Source organism: Lepisosteus platostomus, chromosome 10, assembly GCF_059453375.1.
Source record: "Lepisosteus platostomus isolate fLepPlt1 chromosome 10, fLepPlt1.hap1, whole genome shotgun sequence".
NCBI lineage: Eukaryota > Metazoa > Chordata > Actinopteri > Semionotiformes > Lepisosteidae > Lepisosteus > Lepisosteus platostomus.
The window spans coordinates 20,418,951-20,439,533 of record NC_142620.1 but is presented as its reverse complement, the minus strand read 5'-3'; the positions used below and the strand labels follow the sequence as shown (position 1 = coordinate 20,439,533).

Sequence of the window (20,583 nt, the reverse complement as noted above, 5' to 3'; positions counted from 1 at the left end):
AGCTCAGTGCTCCCGAGAGCATGCGTTCCATTCAGCCTGCTTCTTGGCGAGACTCTAAGCAGACCAACAGGATGATGTGTGCTCTATTATTCCTGGCTCCAGCCCTGCCCTGTCCCTAATTCTCCTCCCTGTATCTGTCCCAGCGAAGCAGAGTCTATTCTTTACATACCAGCCACTACTCTGGACTGTGACGCCCTTCCTCTTGGGTTTGTAACACCTCCTAGCCTGCTCCTGCTGTCCAGGTGGGCAACAAGGTGTAACAAGTAGAGGCTGGAATGTTTTAGCAAATAGAACATTGTTGCCTCCTCTGTAACTCTGCTTGTTTTTGTTTTGTAGTTTATCACCCTCTTCACTTGCTGTGATGTCACTTCCTGTTCCTGCTCACAGTCAGGGCCCTCAGTCCAGGTCAGGGCTGCTGTGCTGCTCTTCTCTCTCCAGCACTGAGGAGTCAAGATGCTCAGAGTTTTCATTGGAGTCACTGTCTTACTGCACTGGCTCATAGGTGAGAATGGAACCAATGAGAAAAACTGTCATCATAAATATGTGTGTTCTGTTTATCATTTCTATGTCATTTTTTGTCTTTTCTTAGATTCTTCAGAAAGTGCCAGTGTTGATCAAGACCCTTCCGTTCTGATTAAGAAAGTTGGAGAATCAGTCCAGCTCAGCTGCACCAACACGTACACCAACTATCAATACATGTACTGGTATCAGCACTCACAGAGCTCAGGGGGTTTGAAGCTGATTGGATACCTTCAGTATGCTGCACCAACTATTGAAGATGAGTACAAAGGGAAATTTAATGTGACTGGAAATGGAGACAAGAAGGGATTTCTGCAAACCTCGGTAGAAGCTTCAGACAGCGGCATTTACTTCTGCGCAGTCAGTCAACACAGTGTTGCAGTTCTCGATGGTCCTTTACAAAAAGCTCTCCTAAGAGAGCATCTTTACCATTGTGTACAGTAGAACTCTGTGCCTCCCCACCTGCAGAAAACCACAAGCTTTCTGATACTGTAAATCTATATAAAGAGACCTGTTGCTTTGTTACTGAGCATCACTGTAGGAAATGTCATATTTTTGTTATAGTCACACCTCTTCTCCACCAATGAGCATAACATAATAATCAATTATAATTGCATTTACTGAGCATTTGAATGCCAGAGAACAGTGGTGTTTAGCTAGGACACCAGAGTTAACATCACTACTCTTATGAACAGTGTCATAAGTTTTTTAATAACCAAGAAGTTAGGATCTCAGCTTAATGTCTCATCTGTGAGGCAGCACTTAATACAGCACCGTGTCACCAGTATCCACAACAGGGCACTGGTATGGTCCTCCTAGGTTAGGTTGAGACAACAGTGTAGATCCACAACACATATTAATAAATATCTTCAGCCTAGAAAATCCATCTTCAATTATCTTTCAGTCTTTTTTTATAATCCCTGGAACAGGTGTAGCTGTAAATACTTTATACCAACTCATACAGGATTCACAGATCTAGATGCTGTAACTGCAATTCAGATAGAGCCCTGCAGGGGGAGAAATTGACCCACACATGAAGGAGAAAATTACTAATGCCCTTATCATTTCCCATGAACACTCGCTCACTTTCTATATTCCCTCCCACTCAGAGACCTCAGTCCAGGTCAGGGCAGTGAGGAGTTAAGGTGCTTAGAGTTTTCATTGGGGTCACAGTGGTGCTGCACTGTGTCATGTGTCATGGCATGGTGTCCCAGTGCCAAAGCCACAGAGTGTGTGCTGCACCAGAGGCCCCGGGCCACTCCTCCACCCTCCTGCCTGCTCAGCACTGATTGCCAATGGAGACATGATACTCAGAGCAGCTGGTGGTAATGACAAGTCACACTGCATCAGGTGCTCCTAATTAATTAAGCCCTGATTCTCTTCAGCAATCAAGCTTTGGACCACCAGCCAGCCTTTCCCAGCGGAGTCCTTCCTGTCTTCCTCTTGTAATCCATCTGATCCTGTTTCCCTGCCTTCCTCGATTTTTCCCAGTCATCTGCTTGTATCCTGACCCACCCAGATTTCGCCCAGGGACCCCGTCCCCTGCTGGGCTTGCCTCCATTGCTCCAGCCTGCTGGTGCTGCTGGGTCTCTGCTGGAGGCAGAGCAGTGTGTGGCTGAGGGTTCGCTGCTTCGGCTGTCTGCCATCTGAGCGCATATTTCTGTACCACTGGCACTCACATTGTACTGAAGTTGTTCTGCACTTGATGTGAATCATTTTTTGTTCCCCTAGTGTCCACTGCATTTTCCCACAGTGTTAGTGGCTCTCCTGTTCCCATTGGTGTGTGTGCTGTGGTGGGGTCTTCTCCAGCGCCGGACTCGCAGTCATTGTGTGTTGCTGTTGCTGGCCAGGGTCCTGGCAGCTCAATCCTGCACTCTGAAGTTCAGCCCAGCTGCTGGCCCTGGTGGTCCTTCCTATACACATCTGGCTGAACTCCAGTCCAGTGTCCAGCCTGAACTCGGCCCTGTTCCCTGTCAGCCTGCTCTCCAGTCCAGTGTCCAGCCTGTACTCTAGCTCTGTTCCCTGTCAGCCTGCTCACTGCCCTTTGGACTCTGCCTCAACTTACCAGTTTCTCTGCATGCTGCATGTCCTAACCTGCCCCCAGGACTCTGCACTGGTTCTGGTCCTCCCTCAGTGGGCACACTCATTGTCCTGCATAGGGCTGCCCTGACAGTGCACGCCTGGATCAGACTGGCCTCAGGAGTAGGCCGCCCTGACAGCATGCACAGCTCAGCCCAGTCTCTGGTGCACCTGCCCCAGACTGCCCTGACAACACATGTCCACTTCAGCCTGGTCTCTGGCGAAGACTGCCCTGAAGGCAAGCCTAGGGTGGCCTGGATCCTGGCACACCTCCTGCTGACCATCCTAACAGCATGCGCTCAGTCCAGTCTCTGGGGCGGACTACCTGAGAGCATGTGCACCATTCTGGCTGGCTCCTGGTGATACTCTAAGCAGACCACTAAGATGATGTGTTCCTATGGGACAGCTCCAAAAAGCCCATACCTGCCTTGTCCAAATTTCTCCATCTGTGACTATGAAGCAGAGTGCATTTCGTTGTGTGTAATCCAATATCCGTGGACTGTAACACTCTTGCTCTTGGGTTTGTAATGTCTGATGTCAGGAAGGGTGATAAGGTGTAACAGGTAGAGGGTGTGTGAAATCAACCACCTTGCAAGTAAGTTGGGGATGGATACAGGGTCATAGAAAAAAAATTATCAGTACTGGCAGGGAAAATATTTAATAAAAAAATATCCATAACATAATAAAACAAACCCCACACAGACAAGACTGCCTTCCCCACCATCAGTGATGGGTCTAAATGCCTTTGGCTCCACCCCCAGCTTCCCTTGATTGGCAAGCAACCTCAATAAAATGTAACCTGACTTAAAATGGAGGCACAACCAGCAAGGACAGACAGTGAGTCCACATAGTTAAGACAAAACAGGACCAGTGAACAACAAATTATAACTTCAAGAGAGGTCTTCAGGTACAGTACAAAGGCCTGCAGTGCCTCGTCACAGGATGAAATATTTTAGCAAATAGAACAGAACGCAGTGTTGCCTCCTGTTTAACTATGCTTGGTTTTGTTTTGCATGCTATTGCCATTTTCACTTGCTGTGATGTCACTTCCTGTTCTGCACACAGTCAGAGCCCTCAGTCCAGGTCAGGGCTGTTGTGCTGCTCTTCTCTCTCCAGCACTGAGGAGTCAAGATGCTCAGAGTTTTCATTGGAGTCACTGTCTTACTGTACTGGTTCATAGGTGAGAATGACTGAATGAAAAAAAAATGTCATCATAAATATGTGTGTTCTGTTTATCATTTCTATGTTATTTTTTTATTTTCAGATTCTTCAGAAAGTGCCAGTGTTGATCAAGACCCTCCTGCTCTGGTTAAGAAAGTAAAAGAATCAGTCCAGCTCAGCTGCACCAACACGTACACCAGCTATCCATTCATGTACTGGTACAGGCAGTCACAGAGCTCAGGGGCTTTGAAGCTGATTGGATACCTTCAGTACGCTGCACCAACTATTGAAGATGAGTACAAAGGGAAATTTAATGTGACTGGAAATGGAGACAAGAAGGGATTTCTGCAAACCTCAGTAGAAGCTTCAGACAGCGGCATTTACTTCTGCGCAGTCAGTCAACAGAGTGTTGCAGTTCTCGATGGTCCTTTACAAAAAGCTCTCCTAAGCCACATCTTTACCATTGTGTACAGTAGAACTCTGTGCCTCCCCACCTGCAGAAAACCACAAACTTTCTGATACTGTATATCTATATAAAGAGACCTGTTGCTTTATTACTGAGCATCACTGTAGGAAATGCCATCTGTTTGTTATAGTCACACCTCTTAATCATAATAATAATCAATTATAATTGCATTTACTGAGCATTTGAATGCCAGAGAACAGTTGTGTTTAGCTAGGACAACAGAGTCAACATCACTACTCTTATGGACAGTTATAAGATTTTTAATAACCAAGAAGTTAGGATCTCAGCTTAATGTCTTGTCTGTGAGGCAGCACTTAATACAGCACAGTGTCACCAGTAACCATAATGGGGCGCTGGTGTTGTCAATTCTGGTGTAGAGGAAATAGTACTGTGTAATAATACACCAACACAGATGTGTATAAGCAGCCTGTTTTTCCTTACAGGTCTCTTATGGTAGTAGTGACCAGGCCCAGCCTTGCTTGTCTTCTGAGATCTGACAAGATCAGGCTATATCGTGGTGCAGCAGCTGCCAGCACTGCCGTGGTACTAGAGCCTGGGAATATTAATAGACTTTAACAAGGACTGTAGTTTACTTTTCCATTACGAAATGAGGCAACACATCCCTGGGCATTTCTATAGCTACTGAGAGTCTTAGTTTTATTTATGAAACAACAAGTATAAATTACTATTAGTGGAACTGAGCACTCTCATATCTTGTATTTCTCACACACCGCAAATATACAGTATGGTCTTAATCTATGTTTATTCAGTGTCAAAAACTAAGTGATATCTTTCTCTACAGGATTCATTGTCCTTGAACTTACTGGGGCTACGATACACATTTCTGTAAATGAGAGATGTCAGCCAACATACAGGATTATAGTTCATGAGATGGAAGCTCAGTATTCTGCAAATACTGTACAGGAACTGAAACTAGAGAAAAAAGAGATGGTATACTTTGGGGATGAAAGTGAACTATAAACAGAAATTGTTGCAGTAGACAGTTTTTGTGACCTCTGACCTTTTCACGTCTGTAACAGCAAAGAATGGATAAAATGATGAAAACACTTTGAAGCTTGAATTAATTCTCAGTTGCTTCATTCCTCCCAGGTCAGGTTGAGATAAACAATGTAGATTAGAATTTATAACACATATTAATAAATACCTGCAGCCTAGAAAATCCATCTTCAAATATCTGTCAAATTTTTTTTTATACTGCCTGGAATAGGTGTAGCTGTAAATACCTGTACCTCATATTCAACTCATACAGGATTCTCACAGATCTAGATGCTGTAACTGCAATTCAGATAGATACTATACCTGCAGGGGGAGAAATTGACTCACACATGAAGGAGAAAATTACTAATGCCCTTATCATTTCCCATGAACACTATCTCACTTTCTATATTCCCTCCCACTGAGAGTCCTCAGTCCAGGTCAGGGCTGCTGTGCTGCTCTTCTCTCTCCAGCACTGAGGAGTCAAGATGCTCAGAGTTTTCATCGGGGTCACAGTGTTACTGCACTGGCTCACAGGTTAGGACCTCACAGTGACAAAATAGGCTCACTTTACTGATTGAATCATTGCTAAGTGTCTAAGAGAGAGTGAATGAAGTTTTTTTTACATTATTATTATTATTATTATTATTATTATTATTATTATTATTATTATTATTATTAACAATTATAATTGATCTTATTCTATTTAATTTATTTCATGACTCTCTTTCCATTAGTGTGTGTGCCTATGAATAACCTTTCATGTCTCGGTACACAGGTTTCTCTGTCAGCCTCAACATTCATCAGTCACCTCTTGCTCTGTATAAGAAGCTTGGAGAGTCTATTGCACTCAACTGCAGCACTGATGACAGCAGCTATGACCGAATGTACTGGTACCGGCAGGATAGAAATGGAGCTCTGAGCCTCATCGGATATTTCTATCGTGAAGCACTTACCATGGAAAAGGAATTTGAAAACAAATTCAGCTTATCCGGGGATGCAACAAAGACAGTCTCTTTACAAACTTCTGCAATTACAACAGAAGACAGCACTGTGTATTTCTGTGCAGTCAGTAAGCACAGTGCTGCAGATCACCTCTTTCCTCTACAGAAACCCCAAAACTTCAACAGTGTGAACAGGTGAACAAGCCTCATCACACCACATTTCAAAGAATTTCCTCTCTCTGTTTAACCAGGTGTATCATAGAACAATTGCTGTTGTGCTGTAAATGAATAATGCATAACTATACATGTATTATTGTATATTGTGATCACTTTAAACCAATTATTCTCCTAATTAATAAAAACATTAAAAATGAAAGCTTATGTTGCCCATTTGGTTGCATGAAGGTAATTGATTCCTGTTTGTCATTCACAAGTGTACTATATTTGCTTAATTAACATGACTGAGCAGATTCCAGACTTCCACAACCCTCTGTGCAAATGTGGTGGCACCTGGAAGCGCCTGGTCCCGTCAAGGTTTCAGTTCCTGGTCCCGGTCCCGACCCGGTTCCTGTTTTTAACCCCATTTGTCTTGGATGAACCGCCCGGCTTTGGACTTTTGCCTCCTTTTGGATTCCCCCTTGGACTTATTTCTGGATTGTTTGCCTCGGCCACACCTCCCGAACACCAGTGCAGCATGGACATGCCCCCTGTTTTCATTCCCAACTCCCACATGCTTTTCCCCTGTGTTTTCCTCACTCTACCCCAGATCGTGTCGTCTGAATAGAGTCCTTTAAGAATGCTTTTGTTACAGTCATCACATTAATACTTTTTACAAAGGCTCTGTGGAAAAATATGTGAACTCAAACAACTGGCATACCTTGTTATCAGTAAAGATTCATCAACAACAAACACACTCTGAAGGGTAGTAATTTGACGAACCCTGTTTTTCAGGAAACACTGAACAGAGTATGGGAGAGCGTATGGGAGATTGAGAAGGGTATCTCCTTCCTTAGGGCAACGTGATGGAGCAGTGGTTAGCATTCCTCTTTCTGGTGCTGGGGCCCTGGGTTCAATTCTTGATCTGTGTGGAGTTTGTGTGTTGGGGTGGGTGTCCTGTAGCTGCACTTGTTTACTCCCACATTTCAAAAACACATACAAGTAGGTAAATTGGCTTCTGGGAAAAGTGCCCCTGGTGTGAGTGTGTGGTTTTTGTCTGTGTGTGTCTTGTTATGGGCTGGTGTCCTGTCCAGGGTTGTTTTTCACTCTGCACTTGTTTGCCAGAATAGGCTCCAGTTCCTCTGCAGTCCTGAATTGGAATAGGCGGTCAGAAAGTGGACAGATGCAACTCCTTTCTAAAACACATGCCATCTCATTAGATACTCTACTGTACGTCATGAACCAATAAACTTTAGTGGGGAATATTACAGCATGTTGATGTCACATCCAGTCCCCCCTCCCACTCAGTGTCCTCAGTCCAGGTCAGGGCTGCTGTGCTGCCCTTCTCTCTCCAGCACTGAGAATCAAGATGCTCAGAGTTTTCACTGGCGTCACTGTGTTACTGCACTGGCTCACAGGTAAGAACATGATCCTTGTCTTAGACAAAATGTGATACATTTTAGCTTTTAAACATGCATTTTCAAATTCTGAATGCATCTTCTTGCTTTTGATTCCTCCTCTATTTGTTTTGGCTTGGTTGCAATCCACTGTTGTCATGATCTCCTCTCTCTTTACACAGGTCTCTCCAACAGCCTCACTGTTAAACAGGCTCCCCCTGAACTGCTGAGGCTGCCTGATCACCCCCTGGATCTCAACTGCAGTCATGATGACACCAACTATGACCGAATGTTCTGGTACCAGCAGATTAATGGAGGAGCTCTTAAACTCATTGGATATCTTTCTTTCAAAGCACAGACCATGGAAGATGGGTTCAGTGGAAAGTTCAGTATAGCTGGAGATGCGCAGACAAAGTGTTCTTTGCAATCCAAAGCAGTAACAAATGCAGACAGTGCTGTGTATTTCTGTGCTGTCAGTAAACACAATGTTACAGATCAGCTCTTTCCTCTACAAAAACCCTACTGAGACACAAAACCAATTAACTGCTATAGAACAGATCACCTCTCACACCTGCATGCCAGCTCTTGTGACCATGTTGCACTTTGTCACAAAGTAGAGAGATCAAAGCTGTGGTGTAATGCTGATAATAATGAATCTGAAGAGGTACATAAATGTGCAAAAGAATTCCTGCTTCCTATTCATGTGTTTTTAATTCCTTTAAATAGACCAGAAAAACAGTTACCATCCATCAATTTTCTAAACTCTTGTTCCCAATTCAGGGTTGTGAGGGAATTGAAGCCTATCTCAGCAAGCAACAGGCAAAGACAAACAAACACAGACATGCACACACACACCTTGGGCCAATTTCCCAAATGCCAAATAACCTTCCAGGACTTTGGGTGGAAACTGGAGTATTCGTATGAAACCCACATGGACATGGAGAGTAAATACAAACTCCACACAAAGAGCACCCCAGGTCTGGAGTTGAGGCTGGGACCGTGTACTGTGAGGCAGCAATGCTTAACAATATGTGACTGTGCCGCCCGAAAGCACTTACCACGGAGGACTAATGTACTGTACACATATAACATAGCTGTAAATGGTTATACCCTGAATCTGTTTTACAAAGGTCCTGTGAAAATCATGACTGGACTTAAACAATTGATAAACCTACTTATCAATAAATATTCCTAAACAATAAATAAACACACTCTAAAAGGTACTGCTCTGATGTACACCTGTTATTCAGTAATCCTTGCACAGAGATTGGGAGAGGTTATATGAAACTGTGAAAGGTAACCCCCAACCTTACATAAATGCTCTCTAATTGAGTCCTGTACTACCAATGAACTTCAGTGAGGAAAATCACAGGACTTTGAAGTCAGTTTCTGTTACCCCTCCCACTCAGAGCCCTCAGTCCAGGTCAGGGCTGCTGTGTTGCTCTTCTCTCTCCAGCACTGAGGAGTCAAGGTGCTCAGAGTTGTCACTGGGGTCATTGTCATACTTTACCTGCTGACAGGTAGGGACCTTCTCCAATGGGTTAATAGGGAGAAACACAATTCTAAGTTCAAAAGGAGATGTCTAATATAAGCCTTAATTTAAAATATTATTTTATAACAAGGAAACATTTTCTTGTTTTGAGTGCACCTAATTTGTATTCTAAAAATATGTTTCATTGCATTTACTCTTTTCTTTATCCAAAGATCAGTCACACAGTGTCTATCAGTCTCCTCCTGATCTGCTTGAGAAAATTGGTGGATAGTCTGAGTTCCACTGCCTCAATCATGACAAGAACTATGTCTACATGTACTGGTACCAGCAGAAAGGAGGAAAGGGAGCTTTGAAGCTGATTGGACACCTTTACAGGAAAAACCTAATGCCAGAAGAGGAATTCAGAGATCAGTTCACAATCTCTGGAGATGCAACACTTAATGGAACCTTAGAGGTCTCGAACATAACAGCAGCAGACAGCGCTGTGTATTTCTGTGCAGTCAGTCAGCACAGTGCAGCGGATCACCTCTTTCCTTTACAAAAAAACCCTGTGAGCCACAACCTTCAAGATTAAAACAAATGTCCCACATCCAGCCTCCACCTTCACAACAACACAGCTTCATTCTGTCAGTGGATTCCTGTCTACAGACTCTCTAGCTGTTCTTCACTTTTGCATCAGTATTTTGCTGCTCTCCACAGCGTTAGCGATTGTGTGGAGACTTTGCACATGTATAACATCTATGGGTTCTTTCTCATGTAAAATGTACTGACCTCCAGAACATATGGCCGAATATCAGGGCATTTATTTCAAAATGAAAATAAGGGTGATATTTTGTTTGAAGATGTGCCTTCTTTTTTTAGAGGAACACACTATCTGGAGATAAAAATCTTGACACAGTATACATTGCAATCTTGTATCCCAATGTAAATTCACTGTAAGCAAATCGCAGTAAAAGCATACAGAAGTGTGGAAACTGTAGGAAAACAAAATGTCAAAGTGAAGTAAATTCACAGCATGCGCATCATGGAGTGGTACTGTAGCTCTGTGGCTAAGGATCTGTGCCTGTGACTGGAAGGTTGCCAGTTCAAATCCCATGGCTGGCAAAGAAATCCTACTCCATTGGGCCCCTGAGCAAGGCCCTTAACCCCAACTGCTCCAGGGGTGCTGTACAATGGCAGACCCTGTGCTCTGACCCGAAGCTTCTCTCCATGTCTGTGTCTCCATGGAGAAAAGCTGGGGTATGTGAAAAGATGAATTCCTAATGCAAGAAATTGTATAGGGCTAATAAAGAGACATTATTATTAAAGCCAGACAGAAGTATTAGTGCAGCTGGTAGTTGATTGTAAGTAAAATAAATATCCAGCAGGGGGTGATATTGATAAACAAGTGCTGGGGAAATATAAAATATTGTTGTCTTGCCACACTTTTAAGTCTCTGTATATCTTCTCACTTTATTGCTGTTCTTGTATTCGTGATTTATTTTTTCTTTGTTGTCATTTCCTGTCTCTCCCACTCAGAGCCCTCAGTCCAGGTCAGGGCTGCTGTGTTGCTCTTCTCTTTTCAGCACTGAGGAGTCAAGATGCTCAGAGTTTTCATTGGGGTCACTGTCTTACTGCACTGGCTCACAGGTAAGAACATGATCCTTGTCTTAGAAAAAATGTGATACATTTTTGCTTTTAAATATGCTATTCAGAATTCTGAATAGATCTTTTTGTTTATTTCTTCCTCTATCAACTTTGGCTTGCTGCAGTCCACTGTTGTCATGATCTCCTCTCTCCACACAGGACTCTCCAACAGTCTCATTGTTAAACAGGCTCCCCCGGAACTGCTGAGGCTGCCTGGAGATCCCCTGGATATCAGCTGCAGTCATGATGACACCAGCTACAGCTATATGTTCTGGTACCAGCAGGTTAATGGAGGAGCTTTCAATCTCATTGGATATCTTACTGTCCGAGCAGAGACCATGGAAAATGAGTTCAGTGGAAAGTTCAGTATAGCCGGAGATGCACAGACAAAGGGCTCTTTGCAATCCAAAGCAGTAACAGATGCAGACAGTGCTGTGTATTTCTGTGCTGTCAGTAAACACAGTGTTACAGATCAGCTCTTCCCTCTACAAAAACCCATCTGAGACACAACCCCAATAAACTGTTATAGAACAGATCACCTCTCACACCTGCATGCCAGCATTTGTGACTGTGCTGCTTATTGTCACATGGTAGAGAGATCAAAGCTGTGGTGTAATGCTGATAATAATGAATCTGAAGAGGTACATAAATGTGCAAAAGAATTCCCGCTTACTTCACATTTTATGAATGCCATTAAATAGATCAGAAATAACCTATCACTGGAGAATTATGTGCACACATGATAAAGCTGCCGATGGTCATCACATTAATACTTATTACAAAGGCTCTTTGGAAAAAATATGTGAATTCAAACAACTGGCATACCTTGTTATCAGTAAAGATTCATCAATAACAAACACAATCTGAAGGGTAGTAATCTGAGAAACCCTGTTTTTCAGTAATCACTGCACAGAGAATGGGAGAGCGTATGGAAGATTGAGAAGGGTATCTCATTCCTTAAGGCAACATGATGGAGCAGTGGTTAGCATTCCTCTTTCTGGTGCTGAGGTCCTGGGTTCAATTCTTGATCTGTGTGGAGTTTGTGTGTTGGCATGGGTGTCCTGTAGCTGCTCTAGTTTACTCCCACATTTCAAAAACACATACAAGTAGGTAAATTGGCTTCTGGGAAAAGTGCCCCTGGTGTGAGTGTGTGGTTTTTGTCTGTGTGTGTCTTGGTATGGGCTGGTGTCCTGTCCAGGGTGTTTTCCACCCTGCACTCGTTTGGCAGAATAGACTCCAGTTCCTCTGCAGCCCTGAGTTGGAATACGTGGTCAGAAAGTGGATAGATGCAACTCCTTTCTAAAACACATGCCCTCTCATTATATACTCTACTGTACATCATGAACCAATAAAGTTTAGTGGGGAAAATTACAGCATGGTGATGTCACATCCAGTCCCCCCTCACACTCAGTGTCTTGTGCATTCATTTTTTATGACCACTGTGTAACTCCACTTCCTTTCTCCAGTAGGGTGATGTCACTTCCTGTCTCCCCTCCCACTCAGAGCCCTCAGTCCAGGTCAGTGCTGCTCTTCTCTCTTCAGCACTGAGGAGTCAAGATGCTCAGAGTTTTCACTGGTGTCACTGTGTTACTGCACTGGCTCATAGGTAAGAACATGATCCTTGTCTTAGAAAAAATGTGATAAATTCTAGCTTTTGAACATGCTATTTAGAATTCTGAATGTTTTTGCTTATGGTTTCCTCCTCCATCTGCTTTGGCTTGGCTGCAATCCACTGTTGTCATGATCTCCTCTCTCTACACAGGTCTCTCCAACAGCGTCACTGTTAAACAGGCTCCCCCTGAACTGCTGAGGCTGCCTGGAGAAGCCCTGGATCTCAGCTGCAGTCACGATGACACCAGCTACAACCAAATGTTCTGGTACCAGCAGGTTAATGGAGCAGCTCTTAATCTCATTGGATATCTAACTCTCAAAGCAGACACCATGGAAAATAAGTTCAGTGGAAAGTACAGTATAGCCGGAGATGCACAGACAAAGGGCTCTTTGCAATCCAAAGCAGTAACAGATGCAGACAGTGCTGTGTATTTCTGTGCTGTCAGTAAACACAGTGTTACAGATCAGCTCTTACCTCTACAAAAACCCCTCTGAGACACAACCCTAATAAAGTGCTATAGAACAGATCACTTCCCACACCTGCATGCCAGCACTTGTGACTGTGTTGCTTATTGTCACATGGTGGAGAGATCAAAGTTGTGGTGTAATGCTGATAATAATGAATCTTAAGAGGTACATACATGTACTGTAAATGTGTTCCTAAATATGTTTTCATATTTTAATTCCTTTTAACAGATCAGTTGACACATTACACGATCACTTTAGTATAAGTTAAGATATAACTTTATTGTCCATCCAAAAGAGTAAAATTTTGTCTTTGGCATTACCATACAAAACTACAAAAAACAAAATAACACAGAAATGGTAAAAATACATAAAAAAATAAACAACAGTCTTAGATATGCAACAATCGATATACACATGTTTCTGTACACTACAATTATACTGTACTGTACATAAACCAACAGCTCCTTACAGGAAAGACTTAACTGCGTTTCATATACAGATTGCATGGGAACATAAGATTTCTTGTATACAATTTTCTTTGCCACAGGCATTCTAGGATGCCTTCCTGAAAGTAGAAGCTGAAAATGGGAATGAAAAGAGTTGGAGGGGTCATCGACGATAAACTAAGCTTTCCTTTGAACTGTAGTATAACATGTCTCTTTAAGCTGTTCTGTGGTCAACCAATTATTTTACTAGTAATATTGACAGTTCTGGTTAATTTTCCTTTTCTTTCAATACTTAGACTATCATACCACACTGTGATACCAAAAGTAGGGATGCTTTTTACCAATATTCTATAAACCTTTAAAATGTTTGGACTCATTCCAAAACGTTTCAGGTTCCTAATCAAAAATGTACACTGCTAGCCTTCTTCTGCAAATTTTAAATGTTCATCTTTTACTGTTCCTACGCATTTCAAACACTGAAAAATCTCCACAGACCGACTAATACTGGACTAATGAGGTTAAAAATTTGACATATAACAAGTTGCCCGTTCTTGTGATAGTAATAGACATTGATCAATATTAATATGAAGCCTACAGACATTACCCTTCCAAATATATTTATCTGTTCAAAGCAGTTATCCACCCCTTCTCTATCATCCCCAGTAAACAATCCTACTAGGGCCATATCATGTGCATAATTCCCTGTATTTTCATTTCATTCATATAAATGGAAAATAGAAAAGGTGAAGAAATACACTAAACTAAGTGAACATCAGTTTAATTTAAAGTTCCTTGAATGTTTGAGAATTATATTCTTCCTTAATTGTCCCTGTGTTCTTAATTTAATTAAAATAAAAATCCACAGTATGAAAATGAATGATTACAGAAAGTGTAAATTTCACTGTTTACTTACAAATCTTCCCTTTATTCATATTGTATTTAAAAAAAATATCAACAGACTTCTTAAACTGCAACTACCTGGTCTAATCCTTGCTAATAAAAACATTTATCTTATTCCTATTAATATTTGGATTTCATATAAACCAGAAGCATTTTCCTGCATGTTATATAACATTCTCTTAAACTTCTAAAATTATTTCCAGAAGAAAAATATAACATGTTTTTCATTAAAATATCCTGCAATTATACATTTCTTATTTCAGTAACTGTGTTAGGTGAACTGTAGTAGTGTTATGGTCACAACACGTCCACCCAGGCGCTGTAATGCAAAAGGTTGCCAAAATACACACATTAAAAGCTATCTTCCATGAAAATGAAATTTTCTTTAGTTTAATTTTCTTTAGATATTTATTGATTTATGATGATTGTCACATCATCACATTACACAAGAAAAGCATCTCTGGTGAACTAATTAAAAGGGTGAAGACATATCACTTTGTGGAATTTATTAGTTGAAGTTTGGGTAGTTTAACAAAGACATGTCAATCACACACAAATGTACATAGAAATTATCTCTATATATATATCGAAGACATACATCTACTTTAGTATTCGTCTCAAGCATCTTTCCTTCCCCCATCTCCATCTTACAACTAGCCCTTGGTCCACCCTGAGTGGGGTTTGATCCTCTTGTCCTAATTCCAGGAGGCTGCCCATTAACCAATTAAGCCAAGCATATCTCACCAAGTATTCCAATCATGTTCAAAGCCAGCAGCCACATCACTCTGCAACTCACAACTGGCAACCCACTGAAGCTAAGCAGGTGTGAGCCTGGTCAGTACCTGGATGGAAGACCTCCTGGGAAAAACTAAGGTTGCTGCTGGAAGAGGTGTTAGTGGGGCCAGCAGGGGGTGCTCACCCTGCGGTCCATGTGGGTCCTAATGCCCCAGTATAGTGACGGGGACACTATACTTTAAACAGGCGCCGTCCTTCGGATGAGACGTAAAACTGAGGTCTTGACTCTCTGTGGTCATTAAGAATCCCAGGGTGTTTCTCGAAAAGAGTAGGGGTGTAACCCCAGCGTCCTGGCCAATTTCCCATTGGCCCTTACCAATCATGGCCTCCTAATAATCCCCATCTATGAATTGGCTACATTACTCTGCTCTCCTCCCCACTGATAGCTGATGTGTGGTGAGTGTTCTGGCGCACTATGGCTGCCGTCGCATCATCCAGGTGGGTGCTGCACATTGGTGGTGGTGGAGGGGAGTCCCCATTACCTGTAAAGCGCTTTGAGTGGAGTGTCCAAGTGCTATATAAGTGTAAGCAATTATTATTATTAAAGCTTTCACTTCTTTGATGTTGTTGTCCCTAGTGAAATACAAGTATGTTGCTTATTTTTTAAATTCTCAAAAATGTCCAGCAGGGGGCATCAGCCAAGAAAACACAAGAAAATAGAACTTATTAACATGTTTATCTTGAGTCATAATTTAACATGTTGGAACTGTCCTTCCAGTCAGAGCCCTCTGCTCTTCTCTCTTCAGCACTGAGGAGTCAAGATGTTCAGACTTTTCATTTGGGTCACAGCGATGCTGAACTGGTTGACAGGTAGGTACAATTCACATGCAAACTAAATACCCTGTTTCATGAAGAAGACAATGTCTTTTAGTTCTATAACTTTCATTTGATTCCATTTTGTTGACTCCTCATTCTCTTCCTACAGCTTCTTCCAAGGTTCTCAATGTCCTGCAGTCTCCTTCTGAGCTGTTTAAGAAGCCTGAGGAATCTGCTGAATTCAGCTGTAGTCATGATGACACTAACTACGACAAAATGTACTGGTACCGGAAAGAGAATGGAGAAGGAACCCTTACACCCATAGGATATCTCAGCTTTAAGCAAGTATTCCCTGAACCTGAATTCAGTGGAAAGTTCAATATAACTGGAGATGCAGAAAAGGAAAGTTTTTTGCAGACCTCTGCAGTAACACCTGCAGACAACGCTGTGTATTTCTGTGCAGTCAGTAAACACAGTGCTACAGATCACCTCTTTTCTCTGACAAAAACCCTTGGGTCTCACCGGCATGAACAGCAGAACACATTCTCACCACACCTGCCTCACATGAGTTTAATTGTGACTGTACATAAGTAAGATTTTTAAATAATTGTACAGACATTCCACAATTCAAACAGTCAAAAAATGCTGCAAAAGAACTGCATGTTAAACCTGACTAGAAATACACCAGTAGTGTGCAATATGTACTGTATATATGTATATATTGGTACAGTATACTGTACATCATTTCAGAATGTTAAGGAAGCTGTATGGTACCCATTCGTCTCTTGTGGCTCTTGATTTGATCCCCATGCCAACGCTATGATGTCACTTCCTGCCATCCCTCCCAAATAGAGCCCTCAGTCCAGGTCAGGGCTGCTGTGCTGCTCTTCTCTCTCCAGCACTGAAGAGTCAAGATGCTCAGGGTTTTCATTGGGGTCACTGTCTTACTTCACTGGCTCACAGGTAAGAACCACTCAGTCACACTGAAAAAGTTATACAGTACAATCAGCCTCTGAATCTCAGTGGCAGAGGAACTCATGACACAGCTTCACATCAACAGCATTTTTTTAACTGCACATTTCTCTCTTTCCACAGATCCATCTTACTGTGCCCGTGTGCAGCAGTCCCCCCATGATCTCCTGCGTACCCCCAACCAATTGAAAACTGACCTCCAGTGTGACAATGGAGATGACAGCTACCCTTATATGTTCTGGTACCAGCAGGCACAGGGGCAAGGAGCTTTGAAACTGATTGGGAAGCTCCACTACGAAAATGCAGAACTTGAAAAGGCTTTTGAAACACGGTTTAACATAACAGGTCATTCCAAAAAAACGGCCTATTTGCACATCTCTGCGCTAACAGCCTCAGACAACGGCAAGTACTTCTGCGCAGTCAGTAAACACAGTGATGCAGATCTCCACATTCCTTTACAAAAAGCCCTTCTGAGCCACAGCCTTGCCAGTGTATACAGTGTGATCACATCTCTGCCCACCTGCACCTCAGAGCACAGGGAAGATGGAGTTCACTGTGAGAATTGCTTAGAGGAACTATTTAATTTGTAATGCAAAGTACTGTACATTGTGTTTTTATGTTTTTGGAAAGTGCTGACATTTGACATTATGAATATGCTTTAACAATAACATTCTTTAATAAAGACACAATATCTTGACACAATTAGGGTCAAATACAGAAGTCTTTTATATCATAATTTATGCTGCTTGTGTATAATGCTAACAGGTTTCAGATACAGTGGTGCAAAAATCTCAAAAAGATTTTTACATAAGGAACTTTTATTCACCTTTTCAGCTGTTATAGTCTGACTCATCCAATTGTAAGTATTAATAATATGATCTGTTTCTTCAGGACACTCAACATTAGCAGTTTAGTTAAAATGATAACCAGCACAAATGTGTAGAATTTATATTAGAATCTCAAGGTTTTAGGATGGTCAGATTTTTCAGAACAACAACAATGTTAGCATACATGCTTTATATAGACAATTGTTCAATGAAATATTATTATACACATTTTGTTCTTACACATTAACTTATATGGACAGTATCTTCACAAGTTTTCCTGTGTTACAATAAATATCAATGGGCAAAAAGAAAATGCTGAAACAAACAACGATTACTCAATCAGTCAAAACAGAACTAAAAAAAAATTCATAAAGGTAAATCTGATGATATCTGGAAAGAGGCAAGGCAGCAATACAATTTGAGCTATTTTTACAAAATAAGAGATCAAGTGTTTAACTAAATAAACTGAAATCAGTGTAAATAAGCAATAATGCCCTTGGATGTAACTGACAACTAGAAGAGTTGCATAAAAATGTTTCACAGCCCCATTTCTTCACAATACACAAATAATGAGTAAGGTAGACATCACCTCCATGTACAGTGTCCTGCAATGTGCTCTGGCCCCTGATTACATTTTTAATGTATTTAAACTACAAACATCTAAGTGCCAAAACAGCACATTTTATCTTGCCAGAATCAATTACAAAAGATTGTCTAATTTACTTAAGCTACAGAAATACCCAGTAATTGATTCAGATATAGCATAATGTTTGACCATGAGGTTTTTATAAATGCTGATTTATTTGGGGTTTTACATTTTTTTTAAATCATACTGTTAGTGTGGGGGGTGTTTACCCAAATATTTTTACCAGTTTTCACATATAAAAATTAAAAAGAGGTCTGCAGGGGGCGGTATGATATAAAAGATGAAGTAAAAGACAGGTGTTCCAACATCTGCGCCCACAATCCTTTGTGGTTTGCCTTTATCATTATTTTTTTCCACTGTGATGTCATTTCCTGTCCCTCAGAGCCCTCAGTCCAGGTCAGGGCTGCTGTGCTGCTCTTCTCTCCCCAGCACTAAAGAGTCAAGGTGCTCAGAGTTGTCATTGGGGTCACTGTCTTACTGCACTGGCTCACTGGTAAAGCCATTTCAATTACAATGCCTGCTGGTTAAACTGTTTTTAAGGCAAAAATAATATATAGACAAAATATGCACTTTTTCTGTTAATTGCTATAAAAAATCATTTGACTTTAGCGTGTATTTTCTTTCCTTTCTCTCTACATAAACATGTCTCTTTTGTCTCTCTACACAGGCCTCTCCAACAGCATCACAGTTCTCCAGGCTCCTCTTGCACTTCTCAGAAGACCTGGAGAATCGATTGAGCTCAGTTGCAGTCATGATGATAGAAGCTATGACACAATGTACTGGTATCAACAAGAGAACACAGGAAAGCCCGTTACACTTATTGGATATCTTTATCACAAGCAAATAACCATTGAGAGTGGATTTGCTGAAAAGTTCAATATTACTGGACATGCTAAGAGGAAAGGTTTGTTCCAGTCCTCTGCAGTAACAACTGCAGACAGTGCTGTATATTTCTGTGCCGTCAGTAAACACAGTGCATCAGATCATGTCTTTCCTCTACAAAAACCCTTCTGACCAAAAACCTCACTGATGCCTGAGCACATCACCTGTTCATCTGTTCCAGAGCAGTTTACTGCACATCTCTAAGACAGATCAATAGCATTCAGATCCTAAGTAAATATGATCTTTTTGTATTCCAAAATCATTTTAAAATACCCAAAGAGCCCAGTTGGTGACATGCTGTGGAGTACAGCATGGTTAGTTAACTGTAGTCTTCAAGTACCATATCTGTCTATATTAGATCTAATTATTTAATTCAGCTAAATAAGTAGATAAGTCACATTAGTATAAATTATACTAGAATCAAAAAGTGCCTCTAAAACATCCAGGAACACAGCACTAGCTCATGATTTCCTGACTTTTTTTTGCCTGTGCTGTGCTGTCATTTATTGACTTACAGCCCAGGTGTATAATCAGAATAGAAGGCAGGTGTTTCAATAGCTGCACCCACAATCCTTTATGGTTTGTTGTTACCGTCACTTTACTCCACTGTGATCTCATTTCCTATCCCCCCCCCCACTCAAAGCCCTCAGTCCAGGTCAGGGCTGCTGTGCTGCTCTTCTCTCTCCAGCTATGGTGAGGAGTCAACATGCTCAGAGTTCTCACTGGTGTCACTGTGTTACTGCACTGGCTCACAGGTAAGGACTTCTGAATTGTTTTGAGGTCAGAAAACATTTAAAAAATACTGAAATGCTGGACAACCTGCAGAGAGAAGGCACAATAATTAAGGAATGATAAAATGTACATTTCAAGTTTGTGTCTTACTTCAATCTGTCTTTTTTAAAGTGTCTTTCTTATTTTGTATGCAGGTTCCTCAGCCAGTGTACGTGTTGCACAATCCCCTCTGTTCCTGGCAAAGCATCCTGGAGAATCTGATACACTCAAGTGCAATGGCCAAAGTAGTTATTTTTACATGTATTGGTACCAACAATTGGGGGATGGAGCCCTGAAGCTGATTGGATATATTTACACAACAACTGCAAATCCTGAAAGAGAATTTGAAGGCCGTTTCAAAATAAGTGGAGATGCAACAAAAGAGGGTTTCTTACAGATCTCTGACATAACAGCTGCAGACAACGCTGTTTATTTCTGTGCCATCAGTAAACACAGTGTAGTACAACCTCCTAACCCCTTTACAAAAACCATGCTGCACCAGAGCCTCATCAGTGTGCAGCAGAGCACATCACATTTCCTCTCTCCCAGTTTAGGAAACTAACTAGAAAGGTAACAGCAGGGGGCTGTATGTGTTTATACTGTATCTTGATGTAATATACAGAACATCACAATGTTAAGGAAGCTGTATTGTACCCATGTGTTCCACTGTGGC

The 20,583-nt window shown here is 41.6% G+C and overlaps 1 protein-coding gene across 2 annotated transcripts in view; it reads left to right on the top strand.

Moving 5' to 3' along the window:
- The window catches only part of LOC148653551 (T-cell receptor beta-2 chain C region), a 219,471-nt gene that overhangs the window by 5,737 nt on the left and 193,151 nt on the right, over positions 1–20,583 (top strand). The window contains exon 1 of one of the 2 annotated variants that reach the window (XM_088648718.1): positions 10,776–10,839. The exons of the other annotated variant lie outside the window; for it this stretch is intronic. Within the exon in view, the coding sequence (XP_088504844.1) occupies positions 10,791–10,839 (49 nt within the window). The 5' untranslated portion in view covers positions 10,776–10,790. Of the gene's footprint in view, positions 1–10,775; positions 10,840–20,583 lie in introns of those variants that run through there. 2 annotated transcript variants of the gene reach the window in all.